General features: G+C 60.9%; 1 protein-coding gene across 8 annotated transcripts in view; it reads left to right on the top strand.

Annotated features, from left to right (window-relative positions):
• The window catches only part of DTNB (dystrobrevin beta), a 171,105-nt gene extending 152,425 nt beyond the window's left edge, over positions 1 to 18,680 (top strand). For 4 of the 8 annotated variants that reach the window (XM_082047694.1, XM_082047691.1, XM_082047697.1 and 1 more), the window contains 4 exons: positions 473 to 632; positions 6,171 to 6,260; positions 9,334 to 9,387; positions 18,314 to 18,680. In XM_082047694.1, coding sequence (XP_081903820.1) covers positions 473 to 632; positions 6,171 to 6,260; positions 9,334 to 9,387; positions 18,314 to 18,435 — 426 coding nt within the window. In that variant the 3' untranslated portion in view covers positions 18,436 to 18,680. Of the gene's footprint in view, positions 1 to 472; positions 633 to 6,170; positions 6,261 to 6,424; positions 6,905 to 9,333; positions 9,388 to 13,901; positions 13,934 to 16,150; positions 16,259 to 18,313 lie in introns of those variants that run through there. The other 4 variants (XM_082047696.1, XM_082047695.1, XM_082047692.1 and 1 more) reach the window with 4 other exon arrangements.
• Positions 18,681 to 22,131: the final 3,451 nt, after the last annotated feature.

The following is a 22,131-nucleotide window of genomic DNA, read 5'->3' as shown; positions in this document are numbered from 1 at the left end:
AAAATATATGAAATGTATAAAAATCAGTTAGAAAAGGGGATGGACCTTCAGCAGAGCCCGGGTGGCACCACGGAGCTGTGGGCTCCATCACCGTGGGAGGACGAGCAGACGCCGAGCGGCTGGCGGGTCCTTGTGGAGCCCAGGCTGGGTCGGTCACTCTGTGTCCTGGGATTTATTCGGTGTCCGGTGACACGGGCAGCTCGCGGAACGGGGCCGCGGGTCCGACGCCGTGAGGACCACGTGCAGCCCAAGCCGGTGCAGCCGCCGCGGCGTGACGCTGGCACCTGCGTGCCGCCACCACGGGGCCCTCCCACGGCACGCACGTGCATCACGTATTACTCAAATGGAGAGTTTCGGTGAAGCGTTTTCCCTTAAGCGTGTTGGTTTTGGGGTTTTTTGTACAGAATTATTTTTAGACGTTGACCCAGAAAGCAGCGTTTGCCGTTAGTGATGTGTGTGTGTCTCCGCGCAGGCGCAGGCCGCCGGCTCGGCGCACTCCTCGCCCACCCACGGTACCGGCCGCCCCGTGCCCGTGCCCGTCAGATCCACGTCGGCCGGCTCCACGCCGACCCACGGCCCGCAGGACGCGCTGCCCGGCGCCGGGGGAGACGCGCAGGACGCGTTCACGCCAGGTGAGTGTCACGACGGGCAGAACCGCGGCCGTGGCGATGCGGTGGGAACCAGGGGACGCTCAGACTGCGTGCACGGAGGAAATTGTTTGTGCTGAGGGTGCTGAGAGCCTGGCCCAGGTTGGCCAGAGAGGTGGGTTGAGAGTTGGCCAGAGAGCTGGGGCTCTTTAGTTTGGAGGAGACTGAGGGGGGACTCATTCCTGGGGATCAATATGGAAAGGGGGAGTGTCAGGAGGATGGAGCCAGGCTCTTCTGGTGACAACCAGTGACAGGACAAGGGGCAATGGGTGCAAACTGGAACACAGGAGGTTCCACTGGAAGAGGAGAAGCAACTTGTTGGGGTGAGGGTGGCAGAGCCTGGCCCAGGCTGCCCAGGGGGTTGTGGAGTCTCCTTCTGTGCAGACATTCCAACCCCTGGACACCTTCCTGTGTAACCTCATCTGGGTGTTCCTGCTCCATGGGGGGATTGCACTGGATGAGCTTTCCAGGGCCCTCCAACCCTGACACTCTGGGATTCTGTGAGAGGTGGCGGCTGAACCATCCCTGGAGACATCCCAGGCCAGGCTGGACGGGGCTCTGAGCAGCCTGAGCTGGTGCAGATGTCCCTGCTCATGGCAGGGGGGCTGGGGGAGCTTTAATGGTCCCTTCAACCCAAACCATCCCATGATTTGGTGATTCTATGTGCAACAGAAGCACAACTCGCCAATAATGAGACAATAATTACAAACTCCTTTCCTGTGCTCCAGACTAAGGAGATCAGGGGCACGTTTTTAATCTTTACAACTCGATGAAATTATTTCTGTGGTGATGATCTTCCCCCCGGGGAAGGAATCTTCTCAGTCTGCCATCCTGGAAAGCTACACCCACAAGTAATTAAAAACTGGTTGTATTTACAAATCTGGTGGTTGAACTGTGCTATGACTTGCAAGAGGAAAAAGGAGTTTGATGACCAAAAGAAGAGAAGAGAAGAGGAGAGGAGAGGAGAGGAGAGGAGAGGAGAAGAGAAGAGAAGAGAAGAGAAGAGAAGAGAAGAGAAGAGAAGAGAAGAGAAGAGAAGAGAAGAGAAGAGAAGAGAAGAGAAGAGAAGAGAAGAGAAGAGAAGAGAAGAGAAGAGAAGAGAAGAGAAGACCATAGTGAAGAAGCATGGCAAAGAAGACGATGGACTTTTTGTTGCTCCAACGGCTGGAGCTCCTTTTGCACCTTTTCTACGTGTTACTCCCCTCTGCATTTGAAAATACCATCACTTTCTGGCCTTAACTCATGGCGTCTTCCTGCTCCAGCTGTGGACATCAGGAGTGCTGGGTGATGAGGTGGTTTCAGCTGTTTTCCTCTGTCCACCGTGTCCTCCGGTTCTTCGGTAAAATCAGTGTGGTTGGACCAGGCGGGTAAACGGTCCGTTTGTGAATAACACAGCTTCTCATGCCTTGAAGAAAATCAGGGCAGCAGTTGACATGTATCTTTTTATTTCCCAAATTCTGTAGGTAGTGGGAGTTTATACTTGGCTGCTGTTGCTTTAATAATAATAATATAATAATTTTACAGTCAGGTTTTTCAAAGAAATCCAACTTGTCAAAGCCTTGTTGGTTCCAGAAGGGTCCAGGGTGCGGAGCCGGCCGGAGGAGCTGGAGTGTCCTGCAGACCGAGGAGGGGCGGCCGCCCGGCCATGGGGAAACCGGCACAGCCAGCGTGCCAGAGACTCGGCGAATGTGTGTTACATTTGGGACTGTCCCAGTGAAGGACAGAGACTGGGTCCTGTGCGGCGCAGCTCGCGGTGGGGACGCCGTCCCGCAGGAACGGGAGCCCGCGCTCCGTGTTTCCACGAGTGGGGCCGCTCAGGTTTTCTCTGCTCTTTTCTTCTCTTTTGCTCATTTTGGTCTGGAGTTCTGCATCTTTAGTCCTCCAGCGCATCCTGGGCCGTAGAGCTGTGGGAAAAGCAGCAGCCGGACCTGGTGTCCCTGGGTCCCTCCAGCGGACACGGAGGTTGTTTCTGAACATGAGCCGCGTTCCTGGAGCTGCATGTCCACCTGTGTTTTGTATTCTTCTTATTGACAAGGAAAGATGGACAGATCCCCCTGTCCCTAGGTCAGGACTTCACCTGTTTGCGGGTGGTGGCTCTTCCCATGGAGCTCTTGGTGCTCGGTGGGACATTCCCCGGCGTGCTGGACACCTGGGAGCGCTGGCGCCGGGTTCCTGGGCACCGCCCGGAGCCCTGGCCTCGCCGCACCGGCCGCCTTGTTTGCTTCTTTGAAAGAAGACGATTGTGTCATACGGACTCACTAAGCTGGAGGTGGCGTTTTCTCATTCCGAGTAGGGAATATCATGGATATTAGTGTGGAATACTAACGGATGGGCGGTCTCCTTTTCAACACAAAGAAAACAGGAAAATAAATTTCCCAGAACTGACGATGTACCTTGAAACCCAGGGAGTTTTAAATAAGGATTTGCATTTATCAGCTGCTCAATGGGTACGTCCTGCTAGGATGATCTTCCTTGCCTAACGGAGCTGCTGCCCAGCAGAAGGTGAGGGGAGCGGCCAGAAGGGCAGCGGGGGAGCAGAAGGGTCCGTGAGCACTTGTAACGGGTATTCGGTGCCGCAGCCCCCTCCGGGCTGCGTGGAGCAGAACTGCAGCGCACGGGTCCTGCCCGGCGCTGGGAAAACCTGCTCCACCTGCCCCAGCGTTTCCCCCTTTCCTGTCTTAATTAGGAAAGCACAAAGAGACAAAATCATCTCCTTTCTGCGGCTGGGAGTGACGAACGCGTGGTTACAGTAGCACATTAACTGTCCTACTTGATTTTCTTCTCATTTTACAGTATTGCTCTGGCATCCCAATCTGCTCTCTATCCACCTGCTTCTTCCTTTGGAGATGCAGGCAAAGCCGTGACAAAGCAAAGCTCCGTGTGGTTTGCAACGCCCAGCGCTGCCTTCCTCGCACTCCTGGCTCAGTGGAAGCTGATGTGATTAATCACGAGCTCGTTAGCGCCTCGGACCTCAGTGCCTGGTTCAGAAGGGGATCAGCTTCATCAGGACGTGTTGATATTGGCCAAAGTGAAAACTTGGGGTGTTTTTCCAGGTTTTTAACACCTGGCAGCATCTCCAATGTCTGTCGCAATGCACCAGGTGTTGTATAAAACTCGTCAGGGCTGGGCTGAGGACTTGTGACCATCTTCATCGTGTTGTTTCCTCTGTAGGTGATCTCTTGGTCTTCCCTTTGGCCAGGGGAAGAACGCAGTGACACGGTATTAGAGTAAAATGCCCTGATGGTGTTCGGGTTGAAATATTCAGGCAAGCAGCCATCATCTCTTGGAAAACTTCTTGGAAGAGAAGAAGACAGTCCCTCAGGGTTGCTCAGGTGCAAGGACGATCCGCTGCTGCCAGCGGGAAGGCACAAGTTCCTCTCGTGACAACCGCAGCGGTGGCTCGGTCGACTACCAGAAAAATGATGGCAAGAAAGAAATGGTCAGCAGGCTCCGTAACAAGTTTCCTGGAATGATCCTTCCGGAAAGGCAATCTGCACAATTAGTGCTTTTGCACATTAATCATGCAAAATCAGGCAAATTCAAGGCAAGTGGAGAACACAGGAAACAGGATAAAATTTCTGTGTTTTTACATAATAAAGTAATTGAATAGCAGCAGGCAGGAGGGCTGGGGCTGGCTCCTGCACGGCCGCGGCCAGACCAGCTCGTTAACGTTATTCAGCTGGTTCTCAGGGGAGCCGGCTGTGTTCTCCAGCCTTTCTCTCCCAAGGCAGCGCTGGGCAGGGCGGTGACCGCGCCGCGGTGTCACCCGCAGGGACGGCACATCGAGGCACCTGCGTAGAGCCGCCTCCGTCGTGTGGGAGCTGCCGAGGAGTCCCCTCAGTCACAGCCCCAGGCTTTTTGGCCGAAACCTGCATGTTTTCCCCCGGAGCTGCGCACAGTGCGCGCGCAGGAGCTCGGGGGCACTGCGGGGGGTTCGCAGCCCGGCGCGGGGAGGGCGCTGGTGGGAAGCGCCGCAGCCCGGCAGCGCTCGGACGCCGCTCCAACGGTGCCGAAAGCCACGGGTGCGGCGCCGGAGCTCTGAGGGCTCCGTGGCCAAGGACGGAGCGAATTCCGGCACCGCGTTCGGGAGATGGATACGGCACGACTGGGATGGGAGAGCCGCCTGATTCCAAACCAGGAAACGGGTCGTGGCCAGTTGTCGCCGCTGCAGCTCAGTCCCGCTGCAGACGTCCCCTCGCTGTCCCTGCGAGGCCACACGTGTCACCTGCATGGCCCGGCGGGAGCAGACGCAGGACGGGATCCCCACGCGGGATCCGAGGGAGCGGGCAGGCCCTCGGTGTCGGAGCCGCGCTCTGGGGCTGTGCCGGTGCCCGCTGGCACCGCAGCTGCCTAAAGCCGTTTCTGTGCAGGACGGGGACGGCTGGGGTGGGGACACGGGACGTCACAGGGACCTGTTCCCAGCAGAGCTCCCACCCGGCGCCGACGGCTCCGCAACCTGAGACACTGCGGCTACAGAGCACGCCGGGGGAACCGCGACCCCGGCACCAAACCTCCAAATCAAACCAGAACAGTGCAGGGGTGCCGGAGGAAAGGGGCTCAGCAAGGCTCTTGAGCAGAGGGCGGCACCAGCCGGGGGTCCGGACTGGACCCGGGCAGGTTGGTGGCACAGGGTGACAGTGCAGAGCTACCGGACCCGGGCAGGTTGGTGGCACTGGGTGACAGTGCAGAGCTGCCGGACCCGGGCAGGTTGGTGGCACTGGGTGACAGTGCAGAGCTGCTGGACCCAGGCAGGTTGGTGGCACTGGGTGACAGCTCAGAGCTGCTGGACCCGAGGCGGTTGGTGGCACTGGGTGACAGCACAGAGCTGCCAGACCCGGGGCGGTTGGTGGCACTGGGTGACAGCACAGAGCTGCTGGACCCGAGGCGGTTGGTGGCACTGGGTGACAGCACAGAGCTGCTGGACCCGGGCAGGTTGGTGGCACTGGGTGACAGCGCAGAGCTGCCGGACCCGGGCAGGTTGGTGGCACTGGGTGACAGCGCAGAGCTGCCGGACCCGGGCAGGTTGGTGGCACTGGGTGACAGCACAGAGCTGCCAGACCCGGGGCGGTTGGTGGCACTGGGTGACAGCGCAGCCCCAGCGCTGCGGCACACCCGGGAGGATTCTTGCAGAACACAAGAGTCCAGTTATGGGTTGTTCCCCTCCAGCCTCAGTGACGGCGACTGCCACAGGGAAGCCGGCAGCGGTGACAACCCTGCACGAAGCAGGAGACGGATGAGCCGCGCCAGGGCCAGCGCCCGGTGACACCGGTCTGGGGACAGCAGCGTCTGCCCTACGAGCAGCGTCCTCGTCAGGGCGCAGAGCTGCGTGATCGCTAATTAGCAGAGCAGCCGAGCAGGCAGCCGCGCAGCACCGCGCTGTCCGTGCACATCGCCGTCCCTCGCCGAGCCGCGCTGCCCGGCCGGGGCGGGTGACCCTGTCCCGCGGGGCCCGGGGGGCGCGGAGCCGGCACCGTGTGCCGGAGGGTGGGCACGGTGCGACCCGCTGTGTGTGCTCTGCTGCAGGTGCGAGGAGGAACCTCCGCAACGACCTGCTGGTAGCGGCCGATTCCATCACCAACACCATGTCGTCGCTGGTGAAGGAGCTTCACTCAGGTAGGAGTTATTGAGCAGCGCGTACGCGCAGCAGAAAAAGGGGAGCTCGAAGCCACAAGCTGGAGATTTGTCTTCAGATTTATTGTTTGTAAAACCTCTTTAAAGCGTAATGCCAGATTATGTGCTTGTTGATTCAGTGCTAAAATGAAAAATCATTGTTATAGCTGACATCCCTGAGAACTCCAAGCGCCTCTGAGCAGGCTGCCCGTTGGTTTTGTCGCCGATGGCTGAGGCTCTGCCGACACGCACCCGCTGGCGCCGGTCCCGCCGGGACGCCGAGCGGAGCGCAGCAGCCACGCGGGTCCCCGCGTGCGGCCCCAGAGCCCCCGACACCAGAAGGCACGTTGGGTGTCCCCAGGCTGCTGGGGGCGGCAGCGGCGCCGGAGCAGCGGGTGAGACTCCTCTGCAGCCAATCTCCCTCAGATGCCGAAATCGCAAATATTTAGTAAATACACACGAGGCCAATTGCAACAAAGGATTAACCAGCGCTGTGGAAAAACAGATAATGATTCCCTCTGTGGTTTTTGCTGTGCTGGTGCAGGCGAACGCCCCGATGGGGCTGGAGCAGCTCTGCTGAGCTCCAGGGACGTGTCCTGTGGCTCTGGAGCCTCATCGGTGCTGCAGTGTATGACCATTTAGGATTCCAGCAGGTTGTTTGCGTGTTGCCTTCTCTCCTAAGAAACAAGTAAAGCGTTCTGCTTTCAGACCGAGGCCCGTGGCGTCTGTTTCGTGCCACCCCAGCCCCTTGCTCTGTCTGGTAGTGGCACCACATAATCCCCCCAATAAACTCACCAAGCTCCAGATTAAAAACAGTTCAGCTCTTTGTTCCCACTGCCCTCAGTGGAGAAGTCACAGTTATAAACCGGGTTGATATTTTACTGCTAAGCAGTAAATTCCCTCGGTCTAAAGCCCGCGCCTCGGCTGCAGAGGCAGCTGTGAGTTAATAAAGCCTTTCATGTATGACAGCAGCATCGCGGTGCCGCTGCGGCGAAGGGCTCGGTGTTGCTTCCATCAATCACGGCGCTCGGGACGCACAGCTCGCTCCTCTCCGGGCTGGAGCCGCGGGCAAACCTGCCCAGAGCAGCTGCCCGCGGTGCAGGCACGGGCTCTTTGCTTTCAGCAGCAGAGCGTGGGATTAATTGCAGTCTCCTACTTGAGGATACGCAGCTACTAAAAAAGGCTCCCTTGAAAGTATCTGAAATCATTTCGTTTGTGTACATTAGGAAGAGCATGAGTTATCCTCAGCTGATGAGAGTCGGCGGGATTGAACGCGCGTTGTCCCGGAGGTGACGGTGAGAACAGACACCTCCTCCAGCCCCGGGCTCCCCGATTTAGCTGCGGCATTGTGCCGGAGCGCTGGTGAGCCCGCGGCAGCGCCCACGCCGTGCCGCCTCTGCTCTGCAGCGCCCACAGAGCCGCGCGGCGCCGGAGACTCCGCTGGGGTCACCCGTCCCGGAGGGGCCCCCGAGCTGCGCTGGCTGTCCCCGCTGGGCCCTCCTGCGCTGTGCTCTGCTGCTGCCCCGGAGTGCTGGTACCGGTTTTACTCCAGCCGAGCTCAAAAGGACGGGCGGCGCTGGTCCCGGGGGGCGCGATGCTGCTGGGCCGACTCGGCCCTGCAGAGCAGGTTCAGGACCCGGCGCGGCTGCCGAGCTGCAGGTCACGTCCCTTGTTGTTAGAGCCGCGTTTGGATCGGTCGGTGATCTCCACCCTCGCATTCAGGACACATCGGTGGCCGTCACCGGGTGGGCAGGGGCTGTGTGACTCCCGGGTGTCAGAGCAACAAAGAGAGCAGGTGTTTATAGATCCCTTTGGATCAGATAACCAAAGTGCTTCAGGTTTTCAAACAGTGCCTTTTATTGCAGGTTTTCTCCTTGTCTTTGCTCCCCGCGTGTGGGGTGGGCAGGGTGATATCACCATGACTGGTACCTGTTTACACAGGGCTCACCAAAATGTTGTGCAGAGAGATATGAGCCACCATCTGCAGAGGAATGTGACCTTCTGCTCCCACTCTCTGCTGTGTGAATATGAGCCTGGCCATAAACTCCCTTCAGCTTCACCGGAGTTAAATATAATGACCCACTGGCTCTCGCCTGTCACCAGCTGGGTGGCTTTGCCCACGGGTGTCACTGGACACCTTGTGTGGGCAAAGCCTCCAACACCAGGAGGGACCCTCCGAGAGCCCCCCTAAACCATTTTCATTGTTCTTGCTTGATTTGAGCTCAGCCTAAGAGCCATGGGCTCCTGCCCAGCTGTGCTCCAGCTCACGCTCCACAACCTCTGATCATCCCATCAGGATGGAGTGCGGACTGTTCTAACACCGTGCCGGGGGAAGGGTGTTGGTGCTTCCACACAGGTTCTCCTTGTGGGGGTGGTCAGTAGGTCAGAGAGGTTCTCCTGCCCCTCTGCTCTGCCCTGGGGAGACCACACCTGGAATCTTGTGTCCAGTTGTGGCCCCTCAGTTCCAGCAGGACAGGGAACTGCTGGAGAGAGTCCAGCGCAGCCACCAAGATGCTGGAGGGAGTGGAGCATCTCCCGTGGGAGGAAAGGCTGAGGGAGCTGGGGCTCTGGAGCTGGACAAGAGGAGCCTGAGGGGGGACTCATTCCTGGGGATCAAGATGGAAAGGGGGAGTGTCAGGAGGATGGAGCCAGGCTCTTCTGGTGACAACCAGGGACAGGACAAGGGGCAATGGGTGCAAACTGGAACACAGGAGGTTCCACTGAAAGAGGAGAAGCAACTTGTTGGGGTGAGGGTGGCAGAGCCTGGCCCAGGCTGCCCAGGGGGTTGTGGAGTCTCCTTCTGTGCAGACATTCCAACCCCCTGGACACCTTCCTGTGGAACCTCATCTGGGTGTTCCTGCTCCATGGGGGGATTGCACTGGATGGGCTTTCCAGGGCCCTTCAACCCCTGACATCCTGGGACTCTGTGACTCTGTGATCCCGCACTCCCGTCCTCCTTCCCCTGCAATGTCAGCTGTGCCTGCAAAGCTGGTTCTTCCTCACCCCAAAAAGACTCTCCAAGTTCTCTCACCTACTTGTCTCACACACACTTTTTTCTTTTTCTCTTGTTTTGAAGCAGAGGAAGAAGACGAAGAAGAAACAGAAAAAATGCAGAATGGAAAGGACCAAGGTAAGGGGGTGTAGCTGTAGATGAGCTATAGGGCACGTTTCGACTTGCTGCTCTGCAGGAGCTCGTTTTCCCAGCTCCATTTCATAGAATCATAGAATCATTTTGGTTGGAAAGCCCCTCAGGATCATTGAGTCCAACCATAACCCACCCCAGCACTGCCCCATGTCCTGAGAACCTCATGTCCGTCTGTCCAGCCCTTCAGGGCTGGTGACTCCAGCACTGCCCTGGGCAGCCTGTTCCAATGCCCCACAGCCCTTTTCACGAGGAGCTTCAACCGTGGCTCTTGCTGAGGTCCCGCTGGGTTTCTGCAGCCTGTGTTCGGCTTTCAGGACTGTTTTCGGCAGCGGTCATGCCCAGATCTTCACAACGTGTAAGCGAGGGGGACTTGCTTTGAGCGCTGCAAGAAATCCAGTTCAGATGGTGTCAGAAAAGAAACGGAAGCGTGGGCCGGTTCCCTGTGAAGCTCTGAGTGGTGGGACCGTCATCTGCGGAACCGCTGCCTCCCATGCCAAGCGCTGGAGCGGCTGTGCTGCGGGCGATCCCGCGTGGGCGGCGCCGGGCCCGAGCGCGGTTTCACCGGGGATCCCCTTCGGCTCCCGGCTGCAGGTCTGGCTGCGAATCCTCCCCAGGCCACATCTGCCTTTGGTGTCCCCACGGCACGTGCGAGCGGAGCCGGTGGGGCCGGGAGCCTCCGGCGCAGGCGTGGGGCGTGCGGGTTGGGTCTGCGGGGACCGGCTCCTCCCGCCGGCACCGGCGCCGCTCCCGGACCTGGCTCAGGGCTCTCGGCTTCTGCTTCCCCTGCTTTAAGCAAAGCGTGAGAAGCGCGCTTGGCCAGCTTTGAGTCGGCCCAAGCGTTTGCCTCATTGAGCCAAAACTCATTTCAGCATCAACAAACTGGACGTTTTTACCCCTTTTCTGTTGCACGCGCGTTTTCCCCCGGCAAAGCCGCGGTGGCGGGGCTCACGTTTCTCACCAAAAGAGCTTGTTTTCCTGAGTTTTCCTGTCCAGCCAGTTCCACAAAGCCTTTGGGTGTTTGGAAAGGCTTCCTGGTGCTGTGTCCATCAGTATTACACATTACACGTTTGTATGGAGAAGCGCATCAGTATTGGACGTTGTAAGTTTGAAGTGCAGTGAGTTTGATTTTAGCTGAAAGAGGAGTTTTGGAGGCAGAATCGCATTGGCTCTGAATCACAGGGCTCACTTTGCCCCAGAACATTCTTCTTCAGTTAAATATTTGAGATGCTTAGCAGATGCCCCTTCTGCTTTTTGCCAGAAGTGCTTTGTATCTTGCGTGGGAAACAGCGAAAGGGGATTTTGAAGAGCTGAAATATGATGTATGGCGGTGGAGACGTAGTAAGACAAATCCGGCTCTGTTACTCATTGCAGCAGCACTGGAGTTTGTGGGGGGGATGGAGACGTGTAACCAAAAGCAGAACTTGGCCCAAGAGCCTTTGTGTGGAATGTAAATATTATCGCTGCCGGAGAGTAAGTGATTCCGTAATGGCACGGAGTTAGCGGGATAAAACTGCGGCAGAAGGCTCGAGGAATGGTCACTGTATAAACGGAGCCCTCCCGCAGACGCCAGCGCACACGTGGGATAGGGCTCCGGGCTCTCTGCGCCCAGGGCAGGTGTCACCCACGCGCCGGTGCTCAGCCGTGTCACCCACGGGGACACGTGTCCGGGACGCTGTGCGTGGGGTCCCCACGCCGGTGCGGTGTCTGCGCGGTGACTCTGCATCCCCGTCCCGGCAGAGCTGTCCCTCCCCTCCTCCATGCGCAAGGACAAAAATCACCCGCGGCTCCTGTGTCCCCAACTTCTGCACCGGCGTGGACAGGAGACGCTGCTCCTCGCGGGACTCGGCTGCCACCCATTTCCTAGGGACAGCGTCGCCCGTGGGCTCAGCTGCCACCCGTTTCCTAGGGACAGCATCGCCCATGGGCTCAGCTGCCACCCGTTTCCTAGGGACAGCATCGCCCTTGGGCTCAGCTGCCACCCGTTTCCTAGGGACAGCATCGCCCGTGGGCTCAGCTGCCACCCATTTCCTAGGGACAGCGTCGCCCGTGGGCTCAGCTGCCACCCGTTTCCTAGGGACAGCATCGCCCGTGGGCTCAGCTGCCACCCATTTCCTAGGGACAGCGTCGCCCGTGGGCTCAGCTGCCACCCGTTTCCTAGGGACAGCATCGCCCTTGGGCTCCTCTGTGACTTTCCCCACAAACTTGTTCCATATTTCTCCTAATTAATCAACCTCAGAACTCACTTCCCCGCTGGAGAGGCTGACGTTCGAATGCTGGATGAGGCTCTGAGCAGCCTGAGCTGGTGGAGATGTCCCTGCTCATGGGTGGCACTGGAGGAGCTTGGAAGGTCCCTTCAACCCAAACCATGCTGTGATGCAGCAGGGGTGCGACGTGGCTCTAGCAGGATGAAATCATTTGTGAAGACTCCAGGTTGGCTGCATCGTTTTTGGCTGGGATTACAAACCAAGCAGCATCTCCAGAGAAGATGCATACACGGGTTTCCAGGCTGCAGAAGAGCCCGGTTGGGAGCTGGCAGAGCCACCTCCATCCAGTCGTGTTCAACGTCACCCCATGGCATTCAGTCGGTCTCAGCGCTCTTTGTGGTCACCCTTCATGGCACCTGCTGTGACGTGTCCATCCATTGCACGGGCGTTACTGCCGGTGGGGCACCCGCCCATGCGGGCCGTGGCACTGCCATCCCTCTCCCAGACATGGTGCTGATGGTGGTGACCAGGAGGAGAACTCGTGGGGATGTCACCTGAAATGAACTCTACATGTATTGGCCGTTTGGATTTTGCAGCCCCCAAATCACTAGAGAAGGGGCTGAAGAGCTGTGATCCACTCTGTCAGATGGCTGGAAGGAAGCACTTGGTTTGCAGCCCCATCAAATCTGTTCAGCCAAAAAGAACCAATTTGGAATACTGATGATGATGAAACATGGAATCCATGCAGCCGTCTGCCTCAAGGAATCAGAGATGATCCCAGAGTGTCGGGGTTGAAGGGCCCTGGAAAGCCCATCCAGTGCAATCCCCCCATGGAGCAGGAACACCCAGCTGAGGTTACACAGGAAGGTGTCCAGGGGTTGGAATGTCTGCAGAGAAGGAGACTCCACAACCCCCTGGGCAGCCTGGGCCAGGCTCTGCCACCCTCACCCCAACAAGTTGCTTCTCCTCTTTCAGTGGAACCTCCTGTGTTCCAGTTTGCACCCATTGCCCCTTGTCCTGTCCCTGGTTGTCACCAGAAGAGCCTGGCTCCATCCTCCTGACACTCCCCCTTTCCATCTTGATCCCCATGAATGAGTCCCCCCTCAGGCTCCTCTTGTCCAGCTCCAGAGCCCCAGCTCCCTCAGCCTTTCCTCCCACGGGAGATGCTCCACTCCCTCCAGCATCCTGGTGGCTGCGCTGGACCCTCTCCAGCAGTTCCCTGTCCTGCTGGAACTGAGGGGCCACAACTGGACACAAGATTCCAGGTGTGGTCTCCCCAGGGCAGAGCAGAGGGGCAGGAGAACCTCTCTGACCTACTGACCACCCCCTTCTAACCCACCCCAGGTCCCATTGGCTTCCTGGCCACAAGGGCCCAGTGCTGGCTCATGGTCACCCTGCTGTCCCCAGGACCCCCAGGTCCTTTCCCCTACGCTGCTCTCTAATGGGTGATTCCCCAGCTCACACTGAACAGCGGTGATGAGCTCCTGGGGGACAGGGCAGGGTCCGTCCTCAGCAGTTTTGCAGATGACCAGGAGCAGCGGCTGGTGCGGCAGAGGGTCACGCTGGGGACCTGGACAGGCTGGAGGGACGGGAACGTCATGGAAACACCGAGTGGCGACAGGTACAAGTTACTGCTGGGAAGATTCCAGTTGGACTCAAGAGAGGAGTTTTTCCCAACGAGAAGGATCAACCATTGGAATGATCTCCCCAGGGAAGTGGTGGGTTCCCCGACACTGGGCACATTGAAGATTCATCTGGACCGGGCTGGGCCAGCTTGGCTAGACCAGGGAAAGGTGATGATGGACGCCTTGCGACATCTGTCCCACGAGGAGAGGCTGGGAAAACAACGTGTGTACATACCTGATGGAAAAGGAAACCGAGCCAGAACCTTCTCAGTGGTGCCCGCTGGAAAGACAAGAGGCCATGGGCACACGTGAAATACAGGCAATGCTATTTAAACATAAAAAATACTTCTTTACCGTAACAGCGGTCAAGCAGCAGCACAGGTTGGAGGTTGCGGGGTTGGCACCCTCGGAGGTGCCAGAACCTGACGGCCCCTGTTCAGCCTGTGGCTGCGGGGGCTGGACGGGGCCGTGTGGGTTGTGGGGTCGGGGAGATCGGGAGCACTTTCCTCTTTACCCGCCCGTGTTTCCAAGGACTTGCCGTGCGTCCTGTGCCGCGGAGCTGCCGCGGTCCCGAGCAGCGCGGCAATAAGGGATGGGGAGGGCAGGAGTTTCATTTTACAGGAAGAAATATTGCCCGCGTGCTAACGGTGCCTCTCGGCCTGTGTTGCAGGGTAGCTGGACGGCCGCCGCACAGCGATTCAGGTGAGCACGGGGCTGTGTTTCATGCCCATCTCTGCAGGCACCGGCGCAGCGCCCCGGTCACCTCCTGCCCTTGTCCTTTACCTCCTATTTCTGCACAAGGTGAGGGACGTTCCCCACCTGCCCGTCGCTCCGCAGCCCTTCCAAAGCACATCAGGTTTTCCTTGCTAAGACCCAGCTCTGTTCCTGCTGCAGACAGCGGGAAAACACCATTAACTTCAGCGAGAGCAGAATTGTCTCCTGTTTTGTTAGGATTGCTTCCACACCGAGAGGCCTCGGCCGGGAAACAGGACCCTGTTGCACTGAACACTGTCCAGATGTGCTAAAAATATGATCTCTGCCCTCAAAGAGCCAGCACTTTAAGTTATAATGAGGCACAACAGATGGACGGACAAACAGGTGGTGGGAGAGCAGCGATAGTGGTGAGGGAGGGAGCCTGAGGCCCTGGTGACAATACAACACCTGAGCCCCTGGTGACAATACCTGAGCCCCTGGTGACAATACAACACCTGAGCCCCTGGTGACAATGCCTGACCCCTGGTGACAATGCCTGACCCCTGGTGACAATGCCTGAGCCCCTGGTGACAATACAACACCTGAGCCCCTGGTGACAATGCCTGACCCCTGGTGACAATACAACACCTGAGCCCCTGGTGACAATACAGTACCTGAGCCCCTGGTGACAATGCCTGACCTCCTGGTGACAATACAACACCTGACCCGCTGGTGACAATACCTGAGCCCCTGGTGACAATACAACACCTGAGACCCTGGTGACAATACAATTCCTGACCCCGTGGTGACAATACCTGAGCCCCTGGTGACAATACAACACCTGAGCCCCTGGTGACAATGCCTGAGCCCCTGGTGACAATGCCTGAGCCCCTGGTGACAATACAACACCTGAGCCCCTGGTGACAGTACCTGAACCCCTGGTGACAATACCTGAGCCCCTGGTGACAATACAACACCTGAGCCCCTGGTGACAATACCTGAGCCCCTGGTGACAATACCTGAGCCCCTGGTGACAGTGCCTCTGAAGAACCTGAATAAGGTCCTTATCTCCCACCTGAAAAGCCGGGGTGGGCGCCGGTTGGTTCCCACACTCCCCAGACCCCCGCTGGGGATTCACCGTGGCCACAAACCCACCGGCCACCATTCCCAGAGGGTTCTGGCGCAGAAGCCCTGTGGACACACGTGTGTCAGCCAGAAAGGGACGGGGACCAGCACAGCGTCACCTCCTCCCCAGGACCTTCCCCCCGCAGGCTGTAGGAACCGGACAGGAGAAAGTCTTTGATCTTTAGCTTCCCAGACCCAGCCCACAGAGATACTGGGCCAGACAAATTATTCCTGATGGATCTGAAACACAATTTTGCATGATAAAAACAGCACATTAGAAATTCAAGTCCTGCCTCATCTGGGAAACAATCTGGTAACTCAAGAAGGAGGGAGATGGCAGCGTTAGGGAGGACGGCGGCAGAGCAGAGCTGCCCGAGCTGCCCGCGTGCGGCATTTTCTGGAGGCCCCTTTAATGGCTTTGGAGGGAAGGGCGGCTTTGTCCCGCTCACCCCGAGCCCAGCCTGGAGGGGACGAGCCCAGCACCCCCAAAACCTGGTCCTGACGGGCGCCAAACTACAGACAACCCAAAGTGCCAGGGAGAAAAGCTGCTTTCGGGTTTCTTTATCCTCCAGAAAGAAGGAAGAAAAAAGACACGTCAGTGAAAGGCAAAAAAGTCCTTTAAACTGCGATGGTTCTTCTAGTTCCTCACGTTCCCGTTCGTGGTGCCGGAGCTGTGACGGGGCCTCCTGGGCCTGGCTGGCGGTGGCTCCGGCCAAGCCGCCCCGCTGGCTCCGGTTACCGTTGGGTGATGGAGGGGCTGGGACGGGCAGTGTCCTCAGGGCGTTTCTGCTGCCAGACTGTGGGGCACCGAGCCCACCTTGGCTTGCCAAGTCCATGTGTTGGCTCACGGGCCTCGCTCGCAGGGCCTGGGGACCCGTGCGCCCCGTGTTCCGGCGGATCCGGGGTTCCCTGTGTCCCCCGGGTGGTCCGGTGAGGAGCTCTGGGCTCGGCAGGACACTGGATGGTCACGGGGGTCCTGCAGGTTTGTCCCACCCTCGCTTGCCCCGGCGATGCCGAGCCCCGAGCAGCAGGTTCAGGAGGTGCCAGGAGAGGAGCTTGTCCGGCTCTCCGCGGCGCTGACCGCGTGTTTCGGTGACGCAGGCACGGAGGGTCGCGCTGGCGCCCGAGACGTCTCCCCGGCCTTTGGAAGAGGCACGTTCCAGCTGATCCATCCACCATCGTGCGCCTGTGACCAACCTCCACCACCTGCCGACGAGAGCGGGCGCCCGCGGGCCCCGGCCTCGGTCACTGCATGCTCCGGCGTCCTCCCGCGGTCCCCAGCGGCCATCGGACAATGTCCCGTCAAACCCAGACATCTCTGGAGCTTCGAGGAAAGAAAAAAAGACAAAACACAGAAGGAAAGCCAACGCTCCTGCTCCCGCCGAGGTACCGATCTGGATCGATCGCCTCCCAAACGGTGTCATCATCGTGTCACACGCTGGTTCTTTCTTCTCGCCCCTCGGTGTGCATGAAAAAACAGGTGTCGAGCCTCCCTGGGACACAAAGGGGGTTCTGCCTCCAAAAAACCCCCCATCCCACACCACCGCACTGCCCACGGTGTCCGGCTGCCGCCGGTGCCGTGTCACTGTCACCCTGGCAGCGCCGCGCGGCCGGCAGAGCAGCACGGGCCATCAGCCCCCGCCCTCCGGCGTCCCGGCTCTGCTGCTCTCCCGACTGTTAGAAATGTCCCTTTACGAGCAGGGAATTCAGGGCAACCGCTCCTAGGCCGAGGTTAGCGTCTCTGTGTTCATTTTCAGGAGTCAAGTTCGGTTTTGTTCCAAATGGAGAGACCAGGCGGTTGTGCGGTGAGGCCGGCAGCTCACGGCCCCGCCGCGCTGGCCTTGCCGCTTAGAAAACACGGGAACCGCTTCCAATCAGCGGCCACTTCTTCTTTCCTTGGTGTTTAGGAATGTTATTTTTAGTGGAAGGAGCTGAGTGCCCTAACGCATCTATAAATATTTATCAGGGGTGATGAATGGGAAGGAGCGATAAACCCTGAAACCAGCCCTGGGCTTCTCATCCTGCCGGAGCCGATACCGCGGCGCTGGGCGGCGAGTGCTGGTCGGGCACCCACAGCTCTTGGGGAGAGAAAATAAACAGCCGTGCTGGCCGCAGCTTTGGTTGGATGTAAATCTTGTGAAGGAGCTGTCACGAAGGACAGGAAGGTGGTGGTAACCTGCGCACCGGGCGCAATCCGTGGTCGTCCCCATGCGCTCGCGGCTGAGCTGGCACCGGCAGCTTTGGCTGCGGCTGCGGGAGGTTTGAGCACTGGAAAGGGGGACGGGAGACCCAGCAGCTGAAGGTGTCACCTCCTCCGAGGTGCCGGCGCCCAAACCGCGGCACAGGAGGGTTTGGAGGGGGCGAGCACGCGCGTCCCGCGGCCACCGGGGATCGCGGCGCGGCGGCGCGTTTGCCGCTGTTCCTGTTATTGCTCACTCCGCGACTCTCCCCTCTGGCTTTGGCTGCCACCGGGGGAGCGGGGACACGGGGGCTCGGTGCAGAAAGCCCGGTGGGATCGACGGGGTTTTGTGCATCGACGTGTGTTACATCACAGGATCGTACAATGTCCTGAGTTGGAAGGGACCCACGGGGTCACCGAGTCCAACGGCTGTCCCGGCACAGGCCGGCGCGGCCCCGCGTGCCGCAGCGCTGCGGTATCTCACCCGCGGCGCCCTTTGGTTTAGCCAGAAAAGCAGTTTAGCAGATGTTTTCTAGGATCGCAAGGTGGGTGCTGGTGCTGCCGGGGGACGGCGCTTGCTCAGGGTGGGAACCTCTGTGTCCCCCAATCCACAGGGTCCTGGCAAGGCCGCGGTGCTGCCGGCACGGCTCTGGTAACCCACACCCTGCTGTGCACCGTGATGCAGGGTGCCCGCAGCCATTCTGCACCCCGGTGACACCGGGCACCTGTGCGGTGACACGCTGGGACAGCGCGGAGGGGACAAACCCCCAGCAGTGCAGCTTGCCTGTGGCTGACCTGAAACCTGTGTGTGAACTGGTGTTTGCCTTCAGAATAACCGCCTTAAACCCCCAAGGAACGGAACATTCAGGCCAGGCCTTAATTCCCGTCCCCAGGCTGTGTCCTGCCCCGGCGTCACCGCAGCGCGGCGTGGGTGCAGGTCCCCAGGCTGGTGGCACCGTGGCGCCGGCACCAGGCTCACCCCCATACCAGAGGCTGCCAGTGAAAAACAAGTAACCACAGATGCGCTTCTATCCTTTCCAATGTGGGGGTTTATTTTATGCAACCGGACGGTCATTTCTTGTCAGGAGCCCGTAATGGGAGCCACCAGCAAAGAGCGGCGCCGGAGCGGAGCGCGGTGGCACGGCGGCACCCCAAAATTCAGATCGCAATGAAACTTTGCAACTCCCGCAAGGCCAAACCCACCTAAAGATGTGACAGAGCCCTGTCCCCGCATTGGCGTCCCCTGCCGGGGCCGCGGTGCCGGGGTTCATGGCAGGAGAGGGAACCCCGGTTTTCACGGGTAGGACCACAGACGCTGCCCGTGGCAGCAGAGGGACCCCGGGGCACTGGGGGCTCTGGTTCCCTGTTGTGGCACCGCCGGAGCGAGCGGGAGCGTCTCCAGCAGAGCCCTGCGAGCTGGAAGCCATGTTCTGTCACCTGCCAAATACCCAATAAATCCATCTCATCCTGAGGGCTGTCGTGTCCCTTCTCTGCGTGGAAAAAGCAGAGGGGTTTGTGTAAAAAAAGCCAGAAAGAAAATGGTTTCTAAGAGGCCACGAGTGCTGCAGAGCCGCGGGAGAGCAGCTGCGGCGCTTCGCCGCGGTCGTTGGCAGCGGCAGAGCCGGCGCATTACCCGCATTGGTCATGGCCGCGGGTCACTGCGAGCACACAGAGCCGCCTGTGTTGGGGGCCGCGGCGCCTGCCACATCTGTGCCATCGGCTCAGCGCCGGCACCGCGGCCCGGCTGCTCTGGCCCCGCCAGATGTTCCCCCCCTGCAAACCCTGCGCTGGCCGGCACATCTGGCAGAAAGGGCGAGGGAGGGTGGGAGTCACCGGGATGGGGGCACCGGCGCGTGCTGGAGCCTCCGTCCCCTCCCGGGGAGCCGGGGTTCGGGTGGTGGGTGCCAGAGGCCCCTGCAGCGGTGCGGCCGTTGTCTCTGCCCTGGACACGGAGCTGGTGATGGCGGGCGCTCTGCCCACCCAGCCCCGCTGTGCTGTGCCGGCGGCGCCTCACGGCCACACCGGCTCCCGCAGGGGCTGCCCCCTCATGGCCGGAGCCTCTGCCCGCTCCGGGGGTGCCCGTGGCGCAGAGCCCCCGGCGGAGCCGCCGGCGGGGCCGCGCTCTGAGGAAACCTGAGCCCCAGGAATCCGCAGCTGCAGATGCGTCCCCTCCGCTCCCGGCCCCGATTTGGCACGGGGCCACCCGGCTCGTTTGTGTCAGGGATTAGGGGCACTGGTGGGAAAGACACGGACCCTTCCCAGCGCCAGGGGGTCCCGGCTGGGACCTGGGGTGGCTTCGCGCTCCTCAGCCGGGGTGGTGGGAGCCAGAAACACCCGGGGAGCCCAGCCCGGCTTCGAGGGGCACGGACCGAGCGCCACGGCACGTCCCGCTGTGCCACCACGGCGCCGGCACGCTGCCGGCCTGGTGGTGACCCAGCTCTTCCGCAGGAGCGGGCAATGGCCGGGCGCGGCAGAGGGCCAGCACGGCGTTACCAGCACTGCCCGGCTCCGCACCCACCCCGGTGTGTGCCGGGGAGTGGTGGGTGCCGCATCCGCGCTGCCCAGGACCGCCCGGGGACAGGGACGGGTGGCGGTGCCAGGTGCTGGTGCCACCCGTGTCCCCCCCGCATCGTCCCCCGGCCCCCCACTGGTCGTTCCCATCCCCACGTCGGGGGGCTGGGGCAGCACCCCCTGCCCTCCAGAGCCCCACTGAGCTGCCCAGCGCCGAGCCCCCCCCGCTGGCACCTTCGGCGCCGCAGACCCCAGCGGCTGCACCCAGGACATTGTCCCCACCCGTGGGGGAGGATGTTGTGTCTCTCTCCCCCTGCGCCCACGCAGCCCCGCAGAGGACGGTCCCCATTTCCCCAGCGCCGGTCCCACCCACAGCACCCTGTGCCACCCCCGGGACCCCCGGGTCCTGCCCTGCACCTGCCAGCGCCGCCTGGGGACACTGAGCCACCGCCTTGGTCCCGTTGTGCCGGGAGGGCGCAGGGACACCGAGCTGTGCCAAGACACGGCCCCGACACCGCGACCCAGGGCGGGGGGGTCCCCCTGCCCTGCACCCCGTCCCGTGGGGGTGCTGAGCGCGGGGGCCGCGGGCGCTGGGCGGGCAGGACCCGCAGCCGGGGTGGCACCTCCGGCCCCTTCCCCCCCTGCTTAGTCTGGAGGTGACATTTTCACACCTCATTATCGCGGTATTTAACCCCAATTACCCCCAGCTGGGAGGTCAGGTCCTGCTCAGGCGGGGCAGCAGGTGGGCTCAGCCCCACGGAGACCCCAGGGACCCCCTGTGCCCTATGGGGACCCCCGTGATTTCTGTGCACCCCAGGGACACCCCAGGGACCCCTTCTGCCCAACAGAGACCCCAATGACTCCCTGTGCCTTAGGGGGACCTCCATGGTTTCTGTGCACCCCAGGGACACCCCAGGGACCCCTTGTGCCCAACAGAGACCACAGTGACCCTGTGCACCCCAGGGACCCCTTGTGCCCCACAGAGACCCCAATGACTCCCTGTGCCCCACGGAGACCACTTGGTTTCTGTGCACCCCAGGGACCCCGTGTGCCCCATGGAGACCCCAGGGACCCCGTGTGCCTCACAGAGACCCCAATGACTCCCTATGCCTTATGGGGACCCCCATGGTTTCTGTGCACGCCAGACAGACCCCAGGGACCCCGTGAGCTCCATGGGGCTCATCTCTGGGTGCCCCTTGCCAACCCCCCACAACCGGCACCGGGAAAGGCCGAACCCGCAGTGCCCACCACGCTCCGGTGCCGCGGCACAGCCCGTGCTGCAGCCAGGACGGTGCTCATGGCACCCAGCACCTCACAGCACACATGGCCAGCACCGGGGTCCCTGCACCCGTCCCAGTGCCGGACCCCCTCTGGGCAGCCCCCGGTGTGGCCCCTGGACGTGGGACAGGGCTGGGGACACCCGGTGAATCCCGTGTCAGCGGCCGCCCTGGGGCTGCTCGGCGTCTGCCGGTTACCGGCCACCCTGGCTCCATCCCTCACCGCCACCAGATTTGGTGTGACCCGCGCCCCTCCTCACCACCCGCCCCCTCCCCACCCATGATTTATGGGGGAAGAAGGGGAGCGGCGAGCGCGGTTATATCGGTTATCGGTGGGCGATCGCAGGGCAAACACGGTGCTGGGTGGGATGCCGAGGGAGCGGCCGCAGGTGCCGGGAGCGCGGCACGGTGCCCGTCCCGGCCGGGGGCTGCGGCCCCTCCGGGGTCCCGCTCCTCACCGCACCCGCCCCCGCGCCGCCGTGGCACGGGGCGGCTGGTGCCGCGCACATGCGTGCCCTGCACACACCGCTGCCGCGTGCCACACGCTGCGTGTCCCTGGGGACGGGCCACCGCCACGTCCCTCTGGCCATGGTGGCATCATCCATGACCCTTGGGGTCCCTCTGGCCATGGTGGCATCACACCTGCATCCCTTGGGGTCCCTCTGGCCATGGTGGCATCATCCATGACCCTTGGGGTCCCTCTGGCCATGGTGGCATCACACCTGCATCCCTTGGGGTCCCTCTGGCCATGGTGGCATCACACCTGCATCCCTTGGGGTCCCTCTGGCCATGGTGGCATCGCACCTGCATCCCTTGCGGTCCCTCTGGCCACGGTGGCATCATCCATGACCCTTGGGGTCCCTCTGGCCATGGTGCACACCGCACACCAGCCCGGCACACTGCACACCAGCCCAGCACACCATATGCCAGCCCGGCACACTGCATGCCAGCCCGGCACACCGCACACCAGCCCGGCACACTGCATGCCAGCCCGGCACACCGCACACCAGCCCGGCACACTGCATGCCAGCCTGGCACACCATATGCCAGCCCGGCACACCGCACACCAGCCCGGCACACTGCATGCCAGCCCGGCACACCGCACACCAGCCCGG

The sequence above is a fragment of the Streptopelia decaocto genome (genome assembly GCF_964273445.1).
Source record: "Streptopelia decaocto genome assembly, chromosome: 3".
In the NCBI taxonomy this organism is placed as follows: Eukaryota; Metazoa; Chordata; class Aves; order Columbiformes; family Columbidae; genus Streptopelia; species Streptopelia decaocto.
The sequence above is the reverse complement of the archived record's forward strand: the minus strand, read 5'-3'. Positions and strand labels throughout refer to the sequence as shown.